General features: G+C 42.3%; 1 protein-coding gene across 1 annotated transcript in view; it reads right to left on the bottom strand.

The window, feature by feature from the left end:
• Window positions 1-715: 715 nt before the first annotated feature.
• Btv (dynein cytoplasmic heavy chain beethoven) overlaps window positions 716-15007 on the bottom strand; it is a 43145-nt gene continuing 28853 nt past the window's right edge. The window contains exons 32-46 of the mRNA XM_076790802.1: window positions 14644-14778; window positions 13281-13510; window positions 12628-12837; window positions 11746-12034; window positions 9081-9590; window positions 7731-7990; window positions 6593-6787; window positions 5598-5829; window positions 5355-5508; window positions 4365-4584; window positions 3408-4144; window positions 2961-3205; window positions 2097-2391; window positions 1024-1386; window positions 716-905 (exon numbers count right to left, since the gene is read on the bottom strand). Of these exons, the coding sequence (XP_076646917.1) occupies window positions 1094-1386; window positions 2097-2391; window positions 2961-3205; window positions 3408-4144; window positions 4365-4584; window positions 5355-5508; window positions 5598-5829; window positions 6593-6787; window positions 7731-7990; window positions 9081-9590; window positions 11746-12034; window positions 12628-12837; window positions 13281-13510; window positions 14644-14778 (4005 nt within the window). The 3' untranslated portion in view covers window positions 716-905; window positions 1024-1093. The remainder of the gene's footprint in view (window positions 906-1023; window positions 1387-2096; window positions 2392-2960; window positions 3206-3407; window positions 4145-4364; window positions 4585-5354; window positions 5509-5597; window positions 5830-6592; window positions 6788-7730; window positions 7991-9080; window positions 9591-11745; window positions 12035-12627; window positions 12838-13280; window positions 13511-14643; window positions 14779-15007) is intronic.

Genomic DNA, 15007 nt, shown 5'->3' with positions numbered 1-15007 from the left:
TCGAGAATTGCGCGAAAGCCGGGCTAATTGAAAGGTCCCGCTTTTATGAGAACGAGCACAGGACTCGGCTGCTGCATTAAGCCACCGATGCAGATTAGGAGCAACAAGTTGCACAGAGTTTCAAGACGCGCGTTGCTTAATTACGTTCCGTCTGTTCCTGAGCGCTCTGTATACGTAATATTCTGTTCGTGCCCCGGAGAGAGCCTTTTCATTTTTGAAGCTTCTCCCGCGAAGAAAGAAGATGTTTCTTTTCGGATTTTAATTCCGCGTTGCCCACCGTGTCCGCCATATTACCTCCTGTTACGTTTCTGCAGTCCTCCTGGCATTAAAACAAGGAATGTTGTCTCTTTTTATTATTCACAATGGAACGACATTATTTTCACGACTTCCGACGATTTTATTGAAATATTTTCAGTTGACTTATCGCACGGTGAATTCCAAATGAAATTGTTGCAAATATTATTTTTGCTCTATTGTTTGTTCGTTTTTGATTTTTATTTTGTTGCATTCATTTAGTGGGACGAAATGGGCCGAACTTTCTGCTGAATTCAACCATTTTTTTTTTTTGTTACGGAGAATTGTGAGAACTGTTTTAATAATTCGTTGATTTTGAATTTTTATCTGGAGCAAACTAGTTAAAATATAGTTAAAATCATGATAGCAGTGGTTGTGGAAAACAATTAAACTTGTGTTATAAAGAACTATAAATCGCACGTAAAGTGTAGTGCAAATGTAGTGAAATTTATTGCTCACATTTGTGTTAACACAGTTTTCAATGCAGTTTTTATCAATCGCATTAATCATATAATAATTACGTTGTTGCTACTGTAGTGCTAAAGTTAGCACACAAGTCCAAATAAAATTAATCCGCTCACGTGCTGTAGACTGTACAAACAAATTCTATGCTAAAAAGTGACGCAATATTAATTGTAAACGTTAGTAAACAAATTCAAATAAAATTAATGCTAACATGTACCAGCCAATTGCTCAATTGCATCGTCGAAATCATGTTATATCACTTACGTCACACTGGGAGTTGCTCTTTGGTGTATACTGTTACAGTTTCGGTACAAAGTGCAGTTCAAGTTAATAATTATGTTAATTTCAAGTGGAATGCAACACCTCGACGCAACCAATCGTCCTGGTCCTCTTTCGGACACCTAATCGGAAGCGAGCAGATCAACATGTCCCTTTGCGAACTCGCGTAAACCGGGACGTTGAGGGTGTCCTCTTTACTGTTTCGCAGATAGTCGCCCATTACGTTGGTGGCCGTACTGTCATCCACGTAATTCTCCGGAAGAAATGCAATTTGACAGCTCGGAGCGGCTGCGACCGACGCTGCGTTCGCGTCCAGGTCCTTCAGGACGCCATTTTGTATTACCGCACCTGCATTCACAATATTTCATATGTAGACTGCGGATTTTACGCATTTACATCATAAATGTACGTCACAAATGACGCGAATGCAAAATTCTGAAGACATTACAGCGATTTAAGTATATTTTTACACTACTTTTAATGCGTTAACCTCTTAAATACTGTACGCCACTATAGTGGTTTCCGTGGAAAACATCAGTTCGAATGGTACGCCACTATAGTGGTTTCCGTGAAAAGCATCAGTTTGAACTGTACGCTACTATAATGGTTTCCGTGGAAAGCATTAGTTTGAACTGTACGAACCACTATAGTAGTTTCCGTGGAAAGCATTAGTTTAAACTGTACGAACCACTATAGTGGTTTCCGTGGAAAGCATCAGTTTGAACTGTACGCCACTATAATGGTTTCCGTGGAAAGCATTAGTTTGAACTGTACGAACCACTATAGTGGCTTTTATGCCATCCGCGGTCAGGCTTGCCGTCCCTGGGAGACAGAGTTGCGGACAATCGCACCGTACTGAGAGCATTTTTACAATTTCAGTAATTGTAAAATAAAAAATCTGTCACGGTCATTTTGACCGGCGGTGGTAGGTTTAGTGTTAAGAGGTTAAAAACATTAAAAGAGGAACAGATTTTCATTCAACTTCTATCTATTTCAATTGACTTGGACAATTAACGGCAGGCAAAGTATTAAGTGGTTAAGGGTTAATTAGGGAGTACCTGATATTAGGAGGCCCTCGACAATCAACGAAATTTTCCAGTCCTCTCTCCTTTGATTTTCAATCCAGTTCACTCGAAGCCGAAGATTTTCCAGGGGCTGTCGAGTTTCTCTAGCAGTGTGCTGCTTCAGGACTGTGAGGAACGCTCGCGGTCTGGCCAATCGGGACATGTCAATTATGGACGACGAAATCGACAACATCGTCTCCAGAGTCTGGTATCTGGACAGTAATCCCTTCACGAAGGGCAGAACCTCTTCCGGCCCGTATTTCCACTCGTTCAACCAGCGTCTCGGCGTCTGCACATGCAAAAAATTCAATCTTCAATTAAACGAACTAAAAAGAGAAATGCGAGGACTTTTTTGGCCAATCTAATCATTCATTTCATGATTTCTTCGGTCCAAAATATAAAAGACTTTGGCACACAAAAAGTCTTCAGATAGGAACTGATACAACAGAAGTTAAAAAGCTAATATTCATAAAGTTAAAAATTATTTCTTAAAAAATTGACATAGGAAAATTCGTCACAACGGAAAATGAAATCAATTTTTGAGAATCCGCCGACAAGTGAAGCGTTGTATTAGGTCAGTGCAAAAGTTCTTGTCTGATTTTGTATTACAGTGATTTCTCTGTATATGTCGCCAAGGCCTGCAGGATAAACGTCGCGGAATTATCCCCACTACCGCGGGGTATATCCTGTGAGGGGTAAACATAACACGGCTGGGATATGTCTCCTGCACGATACAAGACACTGGCAAGACCCGTGTTGTTGACATATATCGAGAATTCGCTGTAAAGTGCGACAAGGAATCGGGCAGGAACTTTTTCGCTGACCTGATGTATCAATAATAAAGCGACAGTCTCTGACCTTCGAATCCTCGAACCGCAGACTATCAACGTCCATGCGAATGAGATTCAGCGTTCCCTTGGTTAAATTCAGCTCGTCGACGAAGAATCGTTCCAATGGGTTCTTGATCCCACCGCTTCCCATCGGCGGCAACGCGAAAATCGAACTGTGACGCTCGATCAAATCCTTCAGGTCCCTGTGAATCCTCGATTCGGTTTTTTTGCTGCCGCTCCTCTCGTCGCTGACTGACACCTTGATCAGGACACCTGTACGATCGCATGACCACCGTTAATCTTCATCCACATTAACTTTTCTAAATTAAACACGTAATAGGATCTTTCAAATTCCAGTGGAACATCAAAAGCCGTCTTTTAATCATTCAATTCGTCTTTACAATTTTGCATTTGATTAATCTACTTTTGTCATAAATGCATCAAATCCACAGTCTAGTAATTAGCATTAGCAAACCTTTCAGCAGCGCCAGTGCAGCCTCAGCAGCGCCCCTCTCCCAGGCCCTGTGCGCGTTCGCCGGAAGTCCGAAGCATTCCCTAGGCGAATCACTATCGGGGATCATTTCCAAAGACTTGAGGACATCCTCGATGTTGGTTCCGGTAACCCTGAGGACCCCAGCGAGCTTCCTCCTTCCCTCATAAGCATCGGCAGACCAGATATCGCGGACAATGGAGCAGAGAGCTCTCATGTCATAGTCATCCTGCAGCCTGCCTCCGTAAACAGCAACATCCAGCAATCCTCTACCAGTCTGCCAGGATCCATCCTTGTCGTTGTCCCTTTTCGCGGCTATCTCCTTCACTACCAACTCGTAAGCAGCCTCTATGTCAGCCTCGTTCCATTCGTAGGCCCTTATCCAGCCTTCGGGGACGAACTTCCTTCGTTCCTGAAGGGTCGCGTGCAACCAGGACAGCAGAACTCCTCCGGGAAGGTTTAGGTTCTCTTGCTGTCTCTGCTGCAGCTGCTGAAGAGACCTCTTCACGTTCCTTTTCACACCTTCCGGCGCTTCGTAAGCTAATTTCAGGCAGAGACCCGCTAGACTAGGGTAGAAGCCTAAACACTCCTCGGTGGTTAGCCAGATCCTCGCGGACGGGTTCTTGTTACTGGTGCACATGGGGGACCGCAAGAGACTCTCCAAACGTGGCAGCCAGTTCAGCGCCAGGTGAAGGTTGCTCAGAAGGATCCAGTTGCCGTTTCTGCGAGGAAGATCAATTGATCTCTGATTTCGTGGACGAAGGTGTACAATCTCGTTCGTGCACGTTTCAAAATAATCGCCATTGTTTGCTATACAGCGAGCAGCAGAATTGAGCGAATGAAACCATTATTTAGTTATTATTAACAATTTTCATTTCCACGGGCCGAGTTGCACGAAGACAAATGAAAGGGAGTTGTTGATTCAATTAACGTTCTAATTACCGGCAAGCGCTTTCCAACGCGACCTCAGCCTGGGCGACCTGGCCCTGGCCTAAAGACACCTCCGCGAATCCTGTGGCGGACGCAACCTGATTGTTCGCCAAACCTCGCAATTCTGAGCCGGGATCTGCTCCCGGGGACAGCAGGAGCAGCACAGGATACGAGGCTTGTTCCTCGGCTACCTTCCTCAAGGACCAGGGCGGCGGAGCTAGCTCCTTCACACCTGGAAGACGAAGAAAAAGAAGAAAGTGAATTTCGATTTTTCTGATAGGGACAAGTATAGATTTCTAATTTGCACCCTAGCATTCTGTAGGCTCTTCCGAACAAGATGGCGTAGAAAATCAATTTCGATTTTTCTGCCTCGATAGGGACAAATATAGAATTCTAATTTGCACCCTAGCATTCTGTAGGCTCTTCCGAACAAGATGGCGTAGAAAATGAATTTAGATTTTTCTGCCTCGACAGGAACAAATATAGATTTCTAATTTGCACGCTAGCATTCTGTAGGCTCTTCCGAACAAGATGGCGTAGAAAATCAATTTCTATTTTTCTGCCTCGATAGAGCAAATATAGAATTCTAATTTGCACGCTAGCATTCTGTAGGTTCTTCCGAACAAGATGGCGTAAAAAATCAATTTAGATTTTTCTGCCTCGATAGAGCAAATATAGAATTCTAATTTGCACGCTAGCATTCTGTAGGTTCTTCCGAACAAGATGGCGTAGAAAGTCAATTTAGATTTTTCTGCCTCGACAGGGACAAGTATAGATTTCTAATTTGCACCCTAGCATTCTGTAGGCTCTTCCGAACAAGATGGCGTAGAAAATCAATTTAGATTTTTCTGCCTCGATAGAGCAAATATAGAATTCTAATTTGCACGCTAGCAGTTTGTAGGTTCTCCCGAACAAGATGACGCAGATTAAAATTGCGTTACGAGGGCAGAACTGTGTTTAAAAAATAATTGAAGTGAACAGAGCCCGCGAATCGCGAATTACCTAAAACCTCGGCTGCCAATTTTGACAGAGCAGTGTGCAGATAGTCAGGTCGCAGGGTCTTGACGAGCAAAATTTTCTGGAAGGTAGTCAGATCGGTTTCCCCGTAGATGTTGCCGACGTCGTTCAAATATGCCGGCTTCATCTTGGTAGCTACCTGCGCAAGGTATATCAAAGTGTTTTAATGAATGCGTTTATTGCAATCCGACGGGGGTGCAGGTCGGACGAGCGGGTTTCTCGTTTTACATGAGGCAAAGCTGACACCAGAGCTCGAACAGAAAGGCGTCTCTCCTCGGGCACCCATTCAGGCACCCTGTAATCAGAATCCCCGTCGTCGTTCGATAGTACTTCTCCCAGCAGGAAGTTTCTCTCGGCGTCTGGCACCGAATGCAACGAGAGTGCAAGCTGCAACGCCAGAGGCAGTCGGTGCTTCCTGTACACCGCTTTCGCGCAGTAGTACAGGGTTAAACTTATTAATCTGCAACGAACAGAGAACGAGACTCGCGAATTACAATTGTTCGTCTTAAACGGGTATACAGAACATTCGAAAAATCTATTTGCAAGTGTTTTTGGACATGTTCGCGACAGAATTTGTCCAAGTTCGTAACATTGATTTACTTACAGGCGTCAGAATTTTATATCATTCATAGTTGCATTTTTAAGGGAGTATTCTGGTCTTTCATTTTCGCAAAATCGATTTTTCATGTAAAAGGCCGAAAAACATGGCCGAAAATGCCGCCACTTTGTAACTGATCAGGATTATTAATTTCTGCTTGTTCGGACCATAACTACGTTCATATTGATTAATAAATAACTTTTTTGTTTCCGATCAGTAGAAAGACCGGATTCGTGGCGACCATCGACCCACGTTTTTTATACATAGTCTATAAAAATATATATAACTCCCGTATTTTTTGTTATTTTCACTTTTAAAAAATCACACATATGCTTCAAGTATTAATAAACGTGTACGCAAAATTGTAATGCAAAGGCTTCGATGGTTTTTCGGGAAAAAATTCCGAAAAATTCGTGGAAAAACAGCCTTGAAAACCAGAATACCACCTTGAAAGCGTTCTTTTTTTAGCATTTTTCTTAAACAGTTATCTCGATATCTCAAGTTCTAGTTGACCAGTTGACTCGACATTTTTAGATTTCTATTTTTTCTTTTTTAATTTGCGAAACACGGAAATGTACTTCGCGCTACTTCGTGGCTGAATATTTCCGAAGAAAAATCTACTCGCCGTTTCTCTATCAGTTTATCCTGTTCCTTCTTATCCTCGGACACTATCGAATTCCTATAATCCTCGGCTTCCAAGTAAATGTCCGTGAAAGCTTCTGCAGAAAAAACATAAAGCGGACTCAGCGCTGTCAGGGCTCTCACGGTCTTATACAAATTGGCTGCGAACTTCGCCAATTTCTCGTGCGCCTTCGCCCGTCTGAAAATAAAATGGAAAATACCATTTTGCCATTTTACCATTTTAAGATTTATCCAGCATAACGGTATAAGACACTTCGTATTTAAAAATAAAATTCGTACAAAACTGTTTCCGTTTAACCGACGTGCTAGTACAATTTTTAGGGACAGCTAAAGACTATTAGCAAAAATAAAGTTCATACAAAACTGTGTTTGTTTAGCTGAAAATACTAATATAAATTTTATGTACTCGAGAAATATGGATATTCAAACACTGTGGATACGTAAATATTAAAAAATAAAATGCATAGAAAATTGTGTCTGTGTCATCCAAATAATTAACCTAAAATTTTATAGAGACAGTTGCGAAGTGTAAAGTAGCAGTAAAAAATAAAATAAATACTAGAAAAATGTTAGCAGGTGTTCGAACACAATTCAGGATGAATACGTAAATATTAAAAAATAAAATGCCTATAAAATTGTGTCTATTTAATCTGAATATTTAACCTAAAATTTTATAGAGACAGTTACGAAGTGTAAAATAACAGTCAAAAATAAAATGAACACAAGATTGTCTTTATTTAACTCCAATATTAATATAAATTGTAGAAACACTAGAACAATGTTAGCAGGTGTTCGAACACAATTCAGGATGAATACATAAATATGAAAAAATAAAATGCATACAAACTAATCTCATAAGAGAGTCAGGATGTGCGAGTTTATCATTAGAAGGCTGTATAGTAGAATCGAACTAATACTCAAAACTAAAATTCATACAAGACACTATCCGTAGTTGATAAAATTTTCGGAATCAATCGAGGAGTGCCAGCCAAAAGCAATACCATAACAGCACTCGGGTTAAGTATCAAATAAAACGTATCCTCCCCAAAGATCTCCGTGACAGTCCTCCGCCATGGGGAATGAAAAATGGTGTCTCGGTTTAATAGATTTCCAGTGCCCACCTGGACACGTTCTCGAAGCTTCTCCGGCTTTCTTCGAGTGCAAAGGCGATTTCTTTCGCTTTCGACTGAGTGGCCTCCAACGATGACAAGAGTCCACCCTGCGATCCTTCAGACTCCTGAAGAAGGTCTTGACCCCTCGCGGTTGCCAACTGTGCCAACAGATCCAATCTCGCCGTGTCCCGTTCGCCGGATAATTTTTCTTCCCTTTCCAGTGCCTCTTTCCTTTTCGTTGCCAACTCCGGCGTTTCCTTTAACAAAACCTGTCGACAAGGTAATTAATTTTACGCCGGCCAACCCCACCCACCCCCTCCCCTCACAGCCCCTTCAGACTCTTTCAATCTCTTTCCCCGGAGCGCTGATTCCTTTCGCGGTGGAATTATTAAATTCCTTGGACGGAAACTGGACTATTTCATTTGACAGTCCAGAGCAATCGGATACTCTATACTGTATTAATTAGGCTCTGAACACGGTGTAGAGGGAAAGCTGATAATACGGAACACTTTCGTTCAAAAGCTTGTCAAAAGGAATTCTAAGAGGTGATCTGATCCCTCAATGATTTCAACGGACTGGAGATAATATAGTACGTTGTTAAACAATCACTTCCAAAACATTGCACAAAGTGAAATTAATTCACTTTCAATTCTCCGTTAATTTCCTCACCATTCGTTAGTTGTGCTATCAATGAACCGTGGATTTTTATGCGAAATAAAAATTGTTTGAATCAATCGCAAGATACAGGAGCTGCATAGACATTACTTCTTTTCTTTTTGATAATTTGAATGGGAGAGTAAGTTCAGTGTTAAAATTATCAAAACAAGCGTACACTACCGCTCAAAAGTATCCGGACACTTGCGAGATATGTATTAGCATTGCATAAAAGTTATTTCAGCGCCTAAAATAGTGACTAAAATCGATTTCTATCAGTCTCTTATGAAATATCTAACGTTTTAAATTAAAAATTACCTATGTGGAACTTACCAATACTACACTAAAATTAAATCCGAGATTCATCGACGTATCCACCGCGGAGTGTCCGGATACTTTTGAGCGGTAATGTATGTTCATTTAACCCCTATTATTTTTCAAAAAGATCTGCAGTGGAAATAATAATACGTTAATGAATGGAAGTCGGCGATATTCATCGAGTCGACAAAAACTGGCAAACTGTCGCGTAGAAAAGAAAATTAGCATAGCCATGAAAATTTGATCCGACTGTCCCGGTGTCTTTCGGACCACACTTCGTATTTCCCGATCGCGTCCCATAAGGGCTGCATTCGGCCTGTGCGTCGAATAGTCACGGATATTGAATAGACACGTGAACGCAGCAATTTCCGGTGGAACGGTTCTCACCCTCTCGACGAATCGCTCCGCCAGGCTCTTAGTGCCAGCCCCGAGGGCAATCTTGAACAAGACCGCGTCAACTTCCTTCGGAAAACCATCCAATCTGTCCCGTCTGGTGGCGAGGAAAAGTTTGAAGCCCTGCGGAGGCGGCAAAGTTCGTTCACCGAGCCTCAGGGGACGTCGACGCAGAAGCGGCAACAATATCGAGGGGAACTCGACGAGCTCCTCCACCAGCAACGGTTTCCCGAATCGCACGGCCAGCTCCAAAGCGGTCAGGAACTTCGCGTCTTCGGGTCTGGTCACCTCCATGCGAGACCCGACGTTGTTCCTCAGCCAGGAGACCGCCACGCCGGACGGATCGACGAAAATGGGAACCAGAGGACCCCGAAGAGCGCAGGAAGCCGCCACCAGACTTCCGGTGTCCGCCGGCAGACCCTGGGCTCGCCACAGCAAACGCTCCCTCTCGGTGATCAGCAAATCGATCGCCAACTTCTTCCATTTGTCGTCTCTCCCGGGATTCTGTCTCGACAGTTGAAATGATTTTCGTCGGCCAACTTAACGACAACTCGATTAGGGTTTTCTTTTTTCTTTCGCGAGACCGCCGGTGTTCGAGCGGTCGCCTTCGGGAGCTTTAATGATTTATCCAGGGACGATCAGTCGTTTGGAAATTGAAGAGTAAGGATCGCGAACTTTGCAATGAATAGGCTGCGGATCTTCATGCACTTATAACGTGTGCATACGCGTAAAATACAGGAGAACGTGTATAATAACAGAGATTAATGACATCTCTACTGTATTTGCTTGGCATAAGGAATTTTCCAATTGATATATTGAATTTGTTCCTCATCTTGGTTTCCATGAAATAAGCCATCTTTAGAATTTGCATATAGATTCGCAGTCTAGTAAGAATTTTTTTAACAGTGACAGCGACGATGTGATCATTTTTCGTGGGTTTGTTGTTTGCCGGAAGAAAAGTGTAAGGAGGCAGTGTGGAAGACAGTAGGATAGTTGAGTGTTTGCGTTAGTGAGTAAAAGGATAGTCGGAAACATGCACGATTGAGTGGCAGGATAGTCAAATATAATTTACGTGCGATTGAGTAGTAGAACAATTAATAATCGAGTGATTGATATTGCTTCTGCGACTGATAACTAAGTAACTGAATAGCTGAGTAACCGAATATCTGAGTAGCTAAGCAGATAAATAGATGAGTAACTGAGTAACTGAGTAGCGGAGTAGCTGAACAGTTAAGTGACTGAATAGGTGAGTAACCGAATATCTGAGTAGCCATGTAGCTGGGCAGCTGAGCAACTGAGTAGCTGAATAGCTAAGTAACTGAATATCTGAGTACTTAAGTAGATAAATAGATGAGTAACTGAGTAACTATGGAGCAGCTGAATAGCTAAGTAACTTGATAGCTGAGTAAGTGAATATCTGAGTAGCTAAGTAGATGAATAGATGAGTAACTGAGTAACTGAGTAACGGAGCAGCTGAATAGCTAAGTAACTGAATAGCTGAGTAACTGAATATCTGAGTAGTTAAGTAGATAAATAGATGAGTAACTGAGTAACTGAGTAGCGGAGCAGCTGAATAGCTAAGTAACTGAATAGCTGAGTAACTGAATATCTGAGTAGCTAGGCAGCTGAGCAGCTGAGCAACTGAGTAACTGAGTAACTGAGTAACTGAATAGCTGAATAGCTAAGTAACTGAATAGCTGAGTAACTCAATATCTGAGTAGCCAGGTATCTAGGCAACTGAATAACTGAGTAGCCAGACAGCTGAGTAACCGAGTAGATGGATAACTAAGTAACTGAATAGCTGAGTAGACGAACATCTGAGTAGCTAAGTAGATATATAGGTGAGTAAGTGAGTAACTGAGTGGGGGAGAAGTTGAATATCTAAGTAACAGAATAGCTGAGTAGCTATGTAGCTAGGCAGCTGAGCAACTGAGTAGCTGAATAGCTAAGTAACTGAATATCTGAGTACTTAAGTAGATAAATAGATGAGTAACTGAGTAACTATGGAGCAGCTGAATAGCTAAGTAACTTGATAGCTGAGTAAGTGAATATCTGAGTAGCTAAGTAGATGAATAGATGAGTAACTGAGTAACTGAGTAACGGAGCAGCTGAATAGCTAAGTAACTGAATAGCTGAGTAACTGAATATCTGAGTAGTTAAGTAGATAAATAGATGAGTAACTGAGTAACTGAGTAGCGGAGCAGCTGAATAGCTAAGTAACTGAATAGCTGAGTAACTGAATATCTGAGTAGCTAGGCAGCTGAGCAACTGAGTAACTGAGTAACTGAGTAGCTGAATAGCTAAGTAACTGAATAGCTGAGTAACTGAATATCTGAGTAGCCAGGTATCTAGGCAACTGAATAACTGAGTAACCAGACAGCTGAGTAACCGAGTAGATGGATAACTAAGTAACTGAATAGCTGAGTAGACGAACATCTGAGTAGCTAAGTTGATATATAGGTGAGTAACTGAGTAACTGAGTGGGGGAGAAGTTGAATATCTAAGTAACAGAATAGCTGAGTAGCTATGTAGCTAGGCAGCTGTGTAACTGAGTAGCTGAATAGCTGAGTAACTGAGTAGCTAAATAGATGAATATTTGAATAGGTCCATAACTGAATAGCTGAATAGCCAAATAGCTAGATAGCTGAAACACCAGTACCTCGTAGACTAATAGCGAAGCGACATTCGCAGCCTCGACGTCCAACTTCTCTTTCCGAGCGGTCAATTCCTCTAATTGCGTTTGCCAATCACGATGCTCCGTATCCAGTTTCTGCAGCAACGCTCTGGCAGTCGCTAGTCTTCCTTCAGTTGCTTCGGCTCGTAATTGCAACGCTGCTGCGCCTCTCGAATGCTCTGCAAGTTGCTCTTGAAGCTGTGCCACGCGACTTTCGACGGAGTTCAGTCCGGCTGCTAACTTTCCTATCTGGGCCTCTGCCGCAGACAAACTCCTGCAGTATCAACATCACTTCGGTATTTATCATGACGAACGTAATTGATAGCTTCGATAGCTATATATGATTGGTAACTATGGCGGGGATTGTCATTGGTAGCTATCGCGAGAACTGCTATTGGCAGCTGTCTCAAGAACTATGATTGCTGCTACCACAAGGACTTAACTATGATGAGGACTGGGATTGCAAGCTACCATGAGAACTGTCATTGGTAACTACAATAAGCATTGCAATTGTTCAATTTTTGGTAACTATCGCGTGCACTTCATTTAAAAAAACTCTGTTCTATTCATGAACAGAACAACTCTAATAAATTTATCTCTTCAGCGAGCCATGACGAGACTGGACTCACTTTTTTGTTAGAATAATCTCTGGAGTATACAGGCTGTTTCATTTATGTTAAGATTAACTTTACGGCAAGTGAGTCAATATCTATCAAACCCTCGTACGACCTTTTGATATCACATCTATTTTCGCGATAGCCCGTACTCTGCAACAAAGGAACCTGAAGATCCATAGCCAGGTGTCTTTCAGGAGCTGGAGAAGAAGAAGAAGAGATGATTAGGCGTCCGGGGACATTGGAAACATACTCGGCCAGCAGTCGTTGCTCCTTCTCGAGTGGCGCGACTTGCTGAAGAATCTGGCCGTATTGAAGATTCGCTAGAACCCAGGCAGCCAATGGGGCTGCAGCCTGCGAGGCTCTCTTCGCGGTTTTCTCCTCGAAACTCTCCGGTCGCTCCTTGACCAACTTGGCAACCGCCTCCAGGCTAACCGGTGTGCTCCTCCTCGCGTCCCATGTTCTAGATTGATCGAAGATATTTTGAAAGAAGTCGAGCCACTCGACGATCAATCCGATCATTCGTTTCTACAGGGTGTTACCGATCTGGATCCGTACACTTTCGTTGAAGTATGCATACGGTTTCATGTTTTTCATATCTATGAAGACAAAAAGAACCCACGAGGAATAGCGATGCTGAAGCAATTCGAACGTCTCCGTGGCAGATCTCTACAATTCGACAAAAAATGTCACACATTTTGTTTTTCTCGCGAGCACGGCTCTGCTAAATTGTTTATGGATTGTTTGTGGTTGCGCAGAAAGGTAGGGAGAAGCGATCAGCAGAGCCATGAAACTGTAGCATCGCAAAGGAATTGATGGAGGTCCGGTTTCATTTGTATCAACGAGATCAGTAACACCCTGTATGAAAATAGTCGGACGCCAGAGGAATCGAGGAGAAATTGCTACCTGATTTCGTCTTTGATCCCGCGCTTTGCCAAGAACGTCTTCATGCTGTTCCAAGAAGTGTCTTTGATGCCCATTAATCGAAGGACACCCTCGAGGACGTCTCGAACGGGCGCCGGCGGTGCTCTCAAAGAACGAACCTCTGCCAAAGCGTCAGCGCTTATGCCAGCCACCGCTTGAGCTGCTTGTTCCACCAATGGCTCCACCTTGCCCAATTCCCCCTCGATGTCTGCCTGTTACGCGAAAAGAAAGTCTCTATCTCATTGATGCACTGCGGATGATAGGCAATTTTATGAAAAAAAAAATAGAAAAAATGAGTAGATCAAACGCAAAATAGAAAACACATTTAACACCCCTTGCACTACGATTTATTTTACGATTTCGGAACTACTCCGTCGTTTAGAATTTCTTCGAAGTTTATTAAAACTAGTAAGCAAAAGTTTATTTTTATTGCACGGCTATTGTATCGACGACAACTAAATAGATTTGTATTTTGAGTTGAAGGAAATTATTAAGTTGAAGGAATTTAAGAATGCATTATTTTCATCTGGTTACGATCATTGAAAGAAGAAGTAAACGTCTAGGTAGCTTCTATGACTTGCAATCAATGGAGACAATTTTCACTTTGCACGAAAATCTACCCATTCACGTTTCTCGAAAATATACTTACTGTATTATCTACTATGCAGGGTGTGCGACTACAGGTGGGAGAAAATTAGAGGGGTGGTTCTCCAAGACAATATAAAAAGATTGCGATTTCGGTTTTATTTTTTGCGATTTCGGTTTTTATTATAACTAAATCAATTTAAAATCCGCCTGAAATGCGGCAACCCGGCCAACAGAGGTGTACGTTGCTTACGTCATAATGGCGCGCGACAGTCACGTAGCAAAGGGGGTCCTCGCTCGCATCCAAGGTTATGCTTCGACGTCATACACTTTAGCCAATAACTCATTTTGGGATGACCCAATCTGACTCTATGACGTACGCAACGTACACCTCTGTTGGCCGGGTTGCCGCATTTTAGGCGGATTTTTAATTGTTAATAACTAAAAAATGGAGCCGAATTCACAATTTTCTTACTTTTCATTTTCGTCTTATATTGTCATGATATTGTATTGCCTATCTCTTAGAAAACTGAAAAATTTCGATCGAAAGTAATCAATGGTCTTCGTGACAGTAGATTTTTATTTAAATTGAACGCGTTTGAACGTTTAAAGGTTAAAATACTAACAGGACGACGTAATAAGACCGCAAGGTTACAGAGACGCACGTTACCCCGTAGGAATTGCAACGAAATTTTGAGCACGTTCCTTTTCACAATAATGGCTGTTTCAGCGGTAGTAAGGAAAAGTTTATGGTTAATACCTTTCTACGGGCTAGCTCAGCACTCTCTCGTTCAGTCTCGGCTTTCAGGTTCGCCATTTCACCCCTTTGTCCTGTTGCACCCCTCATGGTGGCTGTAATTTGCTCGAGAGCCGCGTTGGCTCGTCCCTGTTCCGCCTGGAAGAAGATCGTTCGTAAGTCAATTGCGTGGCGTTTTAGTTTTCGAAAGCTTGCGCTTGTAGACTGCAGATTTTATGCAGTTATGACAAGAATGAAGAATTTAAGCACACTATCATTTTCAACCTCGCGAATCCTCCTACCAATCCTTTTTATACAATATTTCTTCCAAATTGCTAAATTCTTTTAGTCTTTCTGTTATTGGAAATCTCGCCCACCGATTTATAAA

This window comes from Halictus rubicundus, chromosome 7 (genome assembly GCF_050948215.1).
Source record: "Halictus rubicundus isolate RS-2024b chromosome 7, iyHalRubi1_principal, whole genome shotgun sequence".
Lineage (NCBI taxonomy): Eukaryota > Metazoa > Arthropoda > Insecta > Hymenoptera > Halictidae > Halictus > Halictus rubicundus.
The sequence above is the reverse complement of the archived record's forward strand: the minus strand, read 5'-3'. Positions and strand labels throughout refer to the sequence as shown.